The sequence below is a fragment of the Sinocyclocheilus rhinocerous genome, unplaced genomic scaffold (assembly GCF_001515625.1).
Source record: "Sinocyclocheilus rhinocerous isolate Xijiao unplaced genomic scaffold, SAMN03320098_v1.1 scaffold262, whole genome shotgun sequence".
Lineage (NCBI taxonomy): Eukaryota > Metazoa > Chordata > Actinopteri > Cypriniformes > Cyprinidae > Sinocyclocheilus > Sinocyclocheilus rhinocerous.
The window spans coordinates 798,048-809,415 of NW_015641038.1; the positions used below are offsets into that span (position 1 = coordinate 798,048).

Consider the following 11,368-nt stretch of genomic DNA (forward strand, 5'->3'; position numbering starts at 1 on the left):
TTATATGAGGTGTGCATATAGTATGGGACGTCCCTTATAAGAACCGACCATTGTTTTTTTCTACTTATTAGAAATGGGATCTTTATAATCCTTTAAAGTGTAATAATGTCAGATATTTCCAAAATGCTGCAGTAAAATGGTTCGATATGAGGAGTGCATATAGTATGGGATGTCCCTTATAAGAACCGACCATTGTTTTTTTCTACTTATTAGAAATGGGATCTTTATAATCCTTTAAAGTGTAATAATGTCAGATATTTCCAAAATGCTGCAGTAAAATGGTTTGATATGCGGTATGCATATAGTATGGGATGTCCCTTATTTTATACTTATTAGAAATGTGGTCTTTATAGCCCTTTAAAGTGTCATAATGTCTGATATCTCCAAAATGCTGCAGTAAAATGGTTTGATATGAGGTGTGCATATAGTATGGGATGTCCCTTATAAGAACTGACCATTCTTTTCTTCTACTTATTAGAAATGAGGTCTTTATAGCCTTCTAAAGTGTAATATTATCCTTTGAAAATTATAGTAATACAGAACAGTCAAAGACAACAATAAATTACACGAATATTAAAGCAGATGGGCAAAAAAAATCCTAAAAAATGTCATCATATCTCAATTCTGGGCGTCTAGATGAAAAGCACCCTGAAAGCACGTTCCCTCTGTGTTGTTCCTGCTATTACCGTAATTGTAGTAATACACGCGCACCATAATTTCACTCGTGGCTGGCTTGAACGTGTTTTTCTGAAGTGCGGCTGGCTTGACCGCAGTGAAAACTGCTGCCGGGTTCTATTTATGACGTGCTGACACACATTTCAAATGGTTTTCAACAGTCGTTTGATCGCGTCCAGTGTAGGCAGACTTTAGCTGTTGTAGACACGGTGTTACTCACCTATTGAGAAGAAACAAAGCAACCTCGGCGTACTGTACATTATTGTAGGTCCTATATGCCCCGACTCTCTCAAACGCTTCGTTTTCTACAAAGTCCCTCCTTCCGACAAGCGCAGTCTGGTCTGATTGGCCAGCTGACCCAGTGCATTGTGATTGGCCGAACACTGCAATTACTCGTCGGAAATGTAACGCCCCTTACCATAATCTCGAGCTTCTTTCAAAATAAATGTAAAGACAGAGCCCGAAAGGGGAACAGAGTCGCGTGACAAACACAGTGATGAAGCTGGTATGTGTTTGCAGCACACAAGCCACGGTTAAGACAGCTGACTCCACTGTGATGTGACCCTCTCTCTCTCTCTCTCTCTCTCTCACACACACACACCGGTTACTGAAACCATGCTTTCTTTCTTTGCGTGCACATTTGGGTGGCATTATGGTAATATTTCCACATAGTGAGGTAGATATGTGGGGCGTGTTAGAACGAGCCGTTTTAGGGGGGCGTGGCAGAGTCTTAACTTTGATAAAGAATATCTCTTTGGTTTTGAGACTTTAGTCTTTGCAACTTCAGGGATCTTATCTATGCACAATCAGCTTGTAACACTCCAAAGAGAAAGGAAAACTTGAAATTGCATCATACGACCCCTTTAAAGGAGCCGCATGTTTGATAAAAGTGCGGGTATATTAGCGAAATTTCGGCAAAAAGTTACATTGTAATGTAATAATATAGTGATGTATTAAGTATGAAGCATTACCTGCGCAGTTGTCAGTTTCAAACAGAGCAGCTTTATTTTAGTCAGGACTGCTAAAGACCAACGCGAGACCAAATTGAACCCAGTGTGAAATCAAACTTTAACCACAGAAAATTCACCGGAAATAAACCCGCTAATTGTGACTGCACTTTAATAGCGTTTCCGAGGCCTTTTCTCTCAAGTTCAACCAAATGAAAGGATTTAATATGATTATTTGTAAATATAATCACACAGAGAAAAATATTTTTCAAAGTAGTATGTGGTTTATTTCAAAACTATTTTATTTACAACAGTCATTTAATAAATATGACTTATTAGCCTACTTAATATAGTGAGCTAGACCAACACCATGCCAGGGAATGAGTAAACCAAGTTCTTAATCAAGCTGTTATAAAAGTCAAGTTTATCAACCAATAAATTTTAGGGTACTGTAAATTAATGAGCATGTTTAACATTGTCTCATTTAAAAACTGGGAAAAATTAACAAAACAAAAAAAAAAGTAAAGTGTGAAGCTAGACAAACATATTATCCATTTAAAATAAAATGCAGTACTGAGAATTCATTATCAAACCTTGCTCTATAAGATATTATGAGATCCATAAATGATCCATTAATATGTTTATTTAACATGTATTTATAGAGGCAAGCATCTTTTGCCTATAATAAACACCTCCCTATAATGCCCTCCTTGCATCTCAGCTGGCTATGCATTCGCTATTGCCATTCTAGAGAACACTTTCAGACTACCATGTGATAGAAAAATCTCTTTACATTAAAAAAAAATCTCTAACTCTTAATTTTTTTAATCTGTGAATAATACAATCCTGATTTTATTACTGAACAACATACACCTTAGTAAACAGTACTCTAACAGTACTACTTGGATATGAGGTTCCTACATTCCTACAACAGACATGGGCAAAATAGGGAAAATGGTTTGATAAAAAGCTGGTGAAAAGGAGTTCAAAGAGCTCAGAGAGGGAATGAACATTTAAGAAGAGTGTAAGAAACGATTAAAGGCGTTGTAGGCAGACTCCAGGTCAAACAACATCTGGCGAACCTGGGAGTCATCCAGCTCATCAGATGCAGACATGCTGCTTAGTGTGGTCAACCTGTGAGGAAGAACAAAACAGTGAGCATTGTTTTCAAAGTGCAAGGAAACTGAATTTGTTTTTCAGCCAGTTTGATTTAGTTTTGATTTTAGATTTTGGCAGATGAGCTAACAGCTTAAAGGGTTAGTTCATCCAAAAATGAAAATTAGTCCATAAATTACTCACCCTCAAGTCATCCTAGGTGTATATGACTTTCTTCTTTCAGACGAATCCAATCAGGGTTATATAAAAAATTGTGTTTGACCTTCCAAGCTGTTTAATGGCAGTCAGCGGGTGTTGCAGTTTATCAGTCCAAAAGAAGTGAAATAAAGCGCATCCATCCATAATAAAAAGTGCCTGACACGGCTCCGGGGGCGTGAACAAAGGCGTCCTGTAGCAAATCAATGTGATTTTGTAAGAAAAATATCCATATTCAAAACGTAATAATCACTTTAATGTAGCTTGCACCAACAGTTGTACATGGAAGCAGCTGTGGGAGCATGACGTATGAGGTCAGCGTTGCGCATGCGCTGGTGATTTCTCGTGAAAACCAACGTTTGTTAACAGGAGCAAAGGAAGCAAAGTTTCCTTACTTTAGCAAAGGAAAACCAGTCTCCTCTTGGCGTATATCGAAATCCTCCGACATTCTTCTTTACAAATCCTGTTCTTAAGGACTAAATGTGATTTACAAAAATTATCCCAGTCTTCAGTGTCACAAAATACTTCAGAAACCATTCTAATATGCTGATTTGGTGCTTAACAAACATTTCTTATTATAATCAATGTTAAAAATATTTGCGCTGCTTATTATTTTTGTGAACACATGATACTTTTTTCCAAGATTTTTTTGATAAATAGAAACATAAAAAACAGCATTTATTTGAGATCAACCCTCTACGGACACCTTGGCAATTGAATCGCCATTGGCTAGTACATTTTTTAGTTTACTCGCCAGACTGATATACCATATATGCATGTGTGTGTGTGTTTTAAATATATATATATATATATATATATATATATGTTTGTAAAATGGCACAGCTTTTTAAAAATCTGAAAGTACTACATTCTTAACATCAGTCAGTCAAGCATTATATGATAATCAAGTATTATTTAATGATAGAACTTTAGTAATTAGAATTAAAACCATGTATGAATGCATATTAGTCATTTTAACTGAACTTAGGACTGGTGGTGCTGCTTTTTTGGTTATTCAGTGTTTCTGTAAAAAAAATGTGGAAAAACTAACAATAATACTGATAAGATAATAATAATAATAATACCTAGAATTCTACTAATAAGAACAATATAACATGCACGGTTCTGCAAGGATTAATGAGCTGCTGGATTCATGAATATTAATCAGGTTGTGTGCGTTCGCTCAAACCGATTTGCTAAAATCAAAACAGGGATGATAATAGGTGAGCGTCAGCCAATGAGGTTGTCGCTTGTGCATTAGTTCCGCCCACTACCGGAGAACCCGGCAGTTCTTATAAGCTGAAGAATTCCAAAGGAACGGCGTTATTTTGACCGGAAAATACAACAAAGAATATCGTTTACATGTAGCGCGTCAATTCTGCATGTAGACTCTCTCGCGCTCTCTCTCTCTCTGCGTGTGTGTGAGACAAGGTGTGCGCCTTCACACTAGAGTTCACGGTATGTCAAACACATGTGCGTTGCACATCCATTCAGATGAACTGAGAAATATCACAGATCGCTTGACGGAGAGTGAAACTCTGAAGCGCTCAGTCAGTGTGTTCGGCGAGTGAAAATATATCTGTGCTAAACTTATACTTAGCGTCCAACTCACACACTGGCGAGTAAAATCTGAGAATTTATTAGCCAGTGGCTAATATTAGACATCATTTAGTCGCCCAGAGTGAAGATTAGTCGCATATGCGAGTGATTTACTCGCAATGTAGAGGGTTGGAAATAGTAATGCTTTCTAACATTATAAATGTCTTTACTGTGACTTTTGATTAATTCAATCCATCCTTGCTAAATAAAAGCATTTACAACTTCTTCAGACAGCAAAGTTTTGAATTGTAGTGTATTTCTGCAGTGAAACTAGGCTTACCAGAGGCTGACTTTGTCTTTGGCCTCTGAATCTGGAGGCATGTTGCTCATTCTATTCATGGTCTCCATGAGCTCTCTCAGGTCAGGCTGGATCTATAAAACAATTTTCTCAGTTAATTAGTAATTCAAATCTTAAACTCAAGAAGACTTAAACTGTCTCTAAATAACATTACGTTAATCTAATTAAGCTGATGAAATAAGTCTATGAAATGAGTACCTCATCCATGGCACGAATCTCAAGTCGAAGCTTGTCCATCACTGTGATAAAGAGCTGCATGAGAGAAAATAAAGATTAAAAAGGTTATAGGAGCAGATTTAGCCAGTTCTTATGATTGCTAAGTGTTTATTTTAGCAGGGGCTCAATGCACCACATACTCTACTGTGGAGCCCTGTGAAAAATTGCATATAGCATTATTTCTTCTAGTCTGATTAAATAAATCTACTTAATGGAACTGTTGGAATAAGAAGGTATCCTCTGTGCTCAATCGATAAACACTGGGGCGTTCTGGCATTAACTCAAGAAGCTATTCATTCTAGGCTACATAAAATCACTATATGAAGAGTTCAAGATACATACAGAAACTATGTCTGCAATGCAGCGATTCAGGTTGCCCTTGTCATCCTTAATGGTGATTGGTCGATCCTCTTTGATCCTCTCCATAGCTAGTGGACAGTCCAGCTGTCAGAAACAAACAGTGGAAAAAATATTAAGAAACTAAAGCATACTGAACCACATGTAAAAACATACACGCATATATAAATATACATGTATACACGCACGTGTCCAATGTGCTGGACTAATAAATTACTTAAAGGTACAAAAAAATTAAAATAGAATAATTTAGAGTTACTTATAAGCAAAATAAGCTATACCCTGTATTTCCGACAAAAGTCATCAATGGAGCTCACATCTGACCCCTGGACTTGTTTGAAAGCAGCCTTGTACTGGACAAGCAATCTTGAGCAAGCTCCTGTGTATCTGCAAAAACAAAGCAAATATTTATTATATATGAATAGACATAAATAAAGGTGTGGTCACATTGGCAACATTTTATGGGCAAAAAAGGTCCATTGTCTATTGTGAATAGAACAGTGATGTATGAAGCATAGTTCACACAGAAGTCATTTTCAAACAAAGCAGCTTCCTGCTGATCAATGCAGTAAATTAGCGTGACCAATGTTGGGAAATCTGTGCGCAGAAATATTTTGCACTCATGTGAAATTTCGAATCATGTGGATTCCTATTAAAATTTCTGGATTTCACTCACAAAAAAATTGCAAATGTGACTACACCTTAATTCACAATATTTTGCGCAAACAAATAAAGTAACTAACTCGTTTGGAGTCACACAGTCTTTAATGTAGGCTTTTTCCAGTGCCTGGAGTGTTTTGACCACAGCAAACAACTCTGCCATGTTGTCATACCTTTCAAAACAAAAGAAAAGGACATTACATGCAGCCCAGTCACAATCACCATTCTGCATCATCTTTTTCGTGACATCAGTCAATAAGACAAATAAATAAGGAAAACAAAATAGCCATGGCTGAACAATATGGTTAACTTACTTTTCTCTTTCTCTGGCATTTTTGTACAATTTCACTTCCTATAACAGACAAAGCACATAATTTAAAGATGATGATGACAGATAAGACCAGAATTGCAAATTATATGTAACAATATAACATTATTACCTCATACAGTTCTGGCTTGTTGGCAGGTGCTGGTTAAGTTAAAGCAGAAAGGCAAAACAGATATAAAATCTGATATGAGACTAGTAAAAATATAAGCAAGAGTAAAATAAGAATGAGATGCTTTGATATTTTTAGAGGCTCTTGATAAAGCAGGTTCTCTCACTCACTTCCTCCCATCACTCCAGAGGCAGGTATTCCATGAAACATGATGAACTACAAGATAATTACAGCGACAATCAGATTATTATCAATCATCAGCCACGGGTCAGCGCATGATATACACAGTGGCTGCATATCAAAACTGACTGATCTGATCTCATTATGTTAAGGTTACTCATTAGATTTTAGACGAACTAACTGACACAATGTATAGTGAATCCTAACTGAAGCATATAATACAACAGCTAATTTTGTTTTGTTTATTTCCTGACAAATACACTGCGACGTCAGCTCAGCTAGCTAGCTAGCTAAGATATTGCTTTCATTCCGCTGTAAGGGTACAAGAAACGTTGATGTCTCATTAATTCACACCTTATATATGTCTATAACGTTAATGTGGTTATGAGATGACATATTATTCAAATACTAACAGCGTTTTTAGCTAAAACGCACCAGGAAAATGTCATTTCACTCACCCTTATATTGATCCAATTGTACATTCTTCCATTAATTGTAACATCCTGTTTTCGCCACTGTCCCAACTTATTCTTCATTACAAAAATTGTTTATGCAAAGAATATACTATTTAATCTGAACTAAAGTAATAAGAATCATTATTTATTCAATTTCACATTCGAAGAAAACGGTAACATTTATGCACGCGTTTCGTGGTGAGGGTTGCCAAGTCCATTTAATATTTCTACACTAGACAATATCGCACTTTATTCACCCAGTTATGTAATATATAACTACATTACAGTATAATAACTGTATTAAACAGTACATTATACATCATCGTAAGGCAACCACCTTCCTTATTATAACCAGTGCAATTAATCGAACAGAACTGATATGTCGGTCATTCACAAGAATACTTGGCAACCCGAGATTGTCTTTGAATACGCGCGCGGGAATGACCAGACAGCTACAGTGAACAGAGAAGCTCGAGAAGTTGTATCTAAGTAACGACAATCTGGCGTTGTAGCTTTGTTTGTTATGAGACTGTGAGCGTTTCAGGGAATTGTTTGTCAAGCGTATAAACCTAGCCTGGTTATTTGAGCGTGTGTGAGATTTGTAAACAGAATGAAATCCGCTAAGAACACTAAAGTGAAACCTGCAGTATCATCTAAAGAAGAAGAGTGCGGAATATGGCTCGACACAAAAGAGTTAAAAGAAAAGAAACAGCAGGTAAAAACAACTGAATTCTAATTAAATATATTATACTAAATCTAACTTTTTTTTAAGTGTATTGAAAATGTTTTTTTATTTTGTCTTCGTAAGAAAAAATTAACACTACAGGTTTTTTCAGAAACAACTGACCCGTCCAATATCCAAATTACTGAACCCACTTGCGAGATCAGGGGAATACAGTGTGGCAGTGGCACTGAGCTTCACTCAGACCAAACTCAACATGCCTATCACTAGACAAAGCACAATATCAAATTTATTTTCACCCAAGTCCAGAGGTAAAAAATTCCAGAGCTGTTTCATACTGTAACTGTATCAGATTATGTGATACCTTTAATATTACTTTATATATATATATATATATATATACTGTATATATCTAACTATGTAACTGAATAAATATTACTTAATGTATATAACTATGTATGTGTTTACTGTATATATATATATATATATAATTTGAGGTACCATTATAGTTTTTATTAATAGTATGCGTTTATTAATGGTAATTAATAGTATGAATGAGTTTTTATTTTTATATTTTTCATTTTAATTTTTTGTTAACATTTTAGTCATTTTATTCTGTGTTTTTGTAATTTTTATCAGTTATTTTTATATTAGTGTTCTTAAATATGCCTAAATAGTATGTATGTGTATGTATGTATATATATATATACATACACACACACACACACACCTTTAATTTGATGATAAACTTAAAGCTTATAAAAAATTGTCCTTTCTTGACTGGTATTTGTTTGGCCAGACCCTAACCCTAGTGTGGCTCATTCTGGGATGTCCAGCTTCATGCACACAGAGCACGCACCGGGGCCAAACGGAAACATGTGTCTTTGGAGCCATCTACAGAGTCAACCAGTCAAACATCTGAGGTGTACCAGCAGAACTGTGATGGAGATTTTGAAGGACTGTCAGTCAAGGACATAAAAGAACGGCGTTTCCTCCATTTAATATGTGGAGATGAGCCAGAGGAAGAACCACCTGAAAAAAGGAGACATGTTGCCCATTATACAGAAAATGTGTTAGAGACACAATAATATTGGAATAAAGAAGCATCGAATGCATATCCAAATCAGACAATTCCTGAAACTGAGACTTTCTTTAATGAGGAGTCCCTGCAGCACTGTGATCTGATGGTCTGGAAGCCCTCTGAAGATGCACATAAGAATTTCCGTAAGTCTCCACGTCCTAAACACACGGACAAACATGATTTAAGAGATCAGAAGGCCTCATTTAAGGGGTCTATCTGAACCTCTAGGCCTGTCAGTGAAAACCACAAAAGATCGAATGCTTCTGTGATTACTAATAAAAATCAGGAGCATTCTTGGTGCAAAAATAAGGCATCGCCCATGAAACGGATGGGAAAAGAGAATAGCTGGCCCACATCACCTATTCAAAATGCTCCAACATCCCCTTTTAAACACCATCTAATTTCTAGTCCAGCTAAGTGCAGGTTAAAGGAGAAATACACTTTTTCCCCTAAAAAATCAGGTAAGGAACTTGCAAACACAGAGATGGCTGGAGAAACTCTTGCTGTGTTGTTCACTCAGGACTCAGAGGGCTTCTGTGTGATTGCTCATCGTGCCCAGCACTTAAGAAGCCCACTAAAAGACCAGAGCAATTTATCTGTGGGCAAAGATTACAGGAATAGTCCATCTGCCACTTCTTTAGAAAAAGAGGAGGAGGAATCAGATCTAGAGCCTGAGATGCTTTTCACCCAAGACTCAGAGGGAAACATGGTCATTAAGCATTAGCCAGAAACCGATCTGTGGTGAAATCATTTTAAGTGTTTTGTATTGATTTTATTTTTCAAGCACTTGAATTTTTTAAATGTAGATTTTTATATGTGATACATTATAGAAACAAAAGTATTTAAATAAAAAATTGTACAAAAACAAATAAACCCCCCAAAATAATGTTTGTTGTGTAATATTTTATAAAGATTTCCTGTTTGCCAGCAGATGGCACCTTTTACTCTCTCAGTTTGGTGAACTACTTAAGCTGTGCTTTTAGAATCGGTGTATATTTTAAAGTAGGACATGGTGTGCCTGTGTCACGTTAAACATTTATACAAGTTGTTCATTTGAGTTTAAGCTCTGTCATTTTAAATGAATTTATGTTTTGTATTGCTTTAAATTACCAGCATGGAGCAAGGTGAATATTTCACATTCTGTTCTCGTTTGCCAAGTTGATGTTTCCCCATTGCTGCTCTGTTTAAATTTGCTGTCAGGGACAGAATCTATGAGTTTCATTAAAGAGCCATGTGCTGACAAATTCAATCATTTTTCACGCATTTATAATTAATGGTAAGGACTCTCAAATATGATGATCCCCTTGCAAGGGACTCCCTTCCTAAAATAAAAAGGCACATTTCACGTATAAAAACCCATTTATACTGTGTGAGAAAAATATTAAATAACGACAAAATTAAATAACCATTTTTAAAGTGAATTAAATCTTTTATATTATCCTTGTACAAAGCAAAGTTTAACATTTATACTACATTTTGTAAAAAAAAATATTTTTTCTGTTTGAAAACCCTTGCTCTAGAACAACTAAACCTTATAAAGCTTAATCAGAAGATGGTAAAAAAAGCCAATACAATACAAATAACAGTGTAATGAGTTCACAATGACTTTATTTGATTAAATTGATCTGGTAACATGAAAATACTTTGGTAAAGTACAATTTAAGGCGTGTGATTTAATACATTGTACATGTTCTACTGTGTTTAAGCATCATGCTTAAGTGTGCATTACATTGTTAGTTAAATGTAGACTGTTTACTGACCAAGCAAATGTAACACAATTCCCTTTTAAGGACTGAAGAATGCTACATATTAACGCATGTTGGCATACATTCAAAATGAGCTGAAGTGTTCAAGACCTTCCTGTTGAAGAAACATTTAAAGCATTGAAATTTACAAGCAGATGTAAAGGTGTGAGTGCAAAGTGAGAACATCTAGGAAACCATTTTGGACATGAAGTTGGATATTTATTAGCTGTATTTACTTCATGTTATAACACAGCACATGTCATTACTACCCTGATGGTGTTGAATGACATGTGGTGGCCGTCAATGCAAAGTTTCAGAAATGAGCGGTCTTGAGATTATAAATGAAATATAAAGCAATATTTGAACTATATTAAAATAATATAAAATCTTATTAAAAAATACCCCCAAAGGCACTCATTCAGTTGCAGAACAAAGACCAGTTGTCACACTCCTAGAATAAAAAGCGGTTTGATTGTAAAATGTCCATTGATTTTTCTCCTCTGCTCATGATTGCACATATTCTGCGTCCAAAGCCTGAAGATACAAGTTTACCTTGCCAAATAAACATGTTTTTTTGCAGAAGAAAATATTATGATCTGAAAGTAAATCTGTAGTAAATGTCAAATGTTACTGCACAAAACACAAAGGGCTGGTTTCCCTATAAAAACAAGTTATAGCTAAATATAGTCATAATATATTCAAAATATTCTATCTTTTTTATTATG

At 35.6% G+C, this 11,368-nt stretch overlaps 1 protein-coding gene and 1 long non-coding RNA gene across 4 annotated transcripts; one reads left to right on the forward strand and one right to left on the reverse strand.

The window, feature by feature from the left end:
- Window positions 1-1,903: 1,903 nt before the first annotated feature.
- Window positions 1,904-7,143, reverse strand: LOC107754273 (vacuolar protein sorting-associated protein 28 homolog). 3 transcript variants are annotated; one of them, XM_016570662.1, is made up of 10 exons: window positions 7,139-7,143; window positions 6,671-6,716; window positions 6,504-6,532; window positions 6,378-6,415; window positions 6,147-6,236; window positions 5,685-5,790; window positions 5,389-5,490; window positions 5,029-5,082; window positions 4,813-4,904; window positions 1,904-2,756 (listed from the first exon to the last, which is right to left on the reverse strand). In XM_016570662.1, exons 2-10 carry the CDS (start codon window positions 6,708-6,710, stop codon window positions 2,636-2,638), a joined length of 672 nt encoding a protein of 223 aa, XP_016426148.1. In that variant the 5' UTR covers window positions 6,711-6,716; window positions 7,139-7,143; the 3' UTR covers window positions 1,904-2,635. The 3 variants fall into 3 exon arrangements, with proteins under 3 accessions (XP_016426148.1, XP_016426147.1, XP_016426146.1); XM_016570661.1 differs by lacking the exon at window positions 7,139-7,143 and adding an exon at window positions 7,094-7,131; XM_016570660.1 differs by lacking the exon at window positions 7,139-7,143 and adding an exon at window positions 7,035-7,110.
- Window positions 7,144-7,605: 462 nt separating this feature from the next.
- On the forward strand, window positions 7,606-8,718 carry LOC107754292 (uncharacterized). Its single transcript, XR_001641565.1, has 3 exons — window positions 7,606-7,850; window positions 7,972-8,128; window positions 8,617-8,718. It is a non-coding gene; the product is annotated as an uncharacterized LOC107754292 (long non-coding RNA).
- The last annotated feature ends 2,650 nt before the right edge of the window (window positions 8,719-11,368 follow it).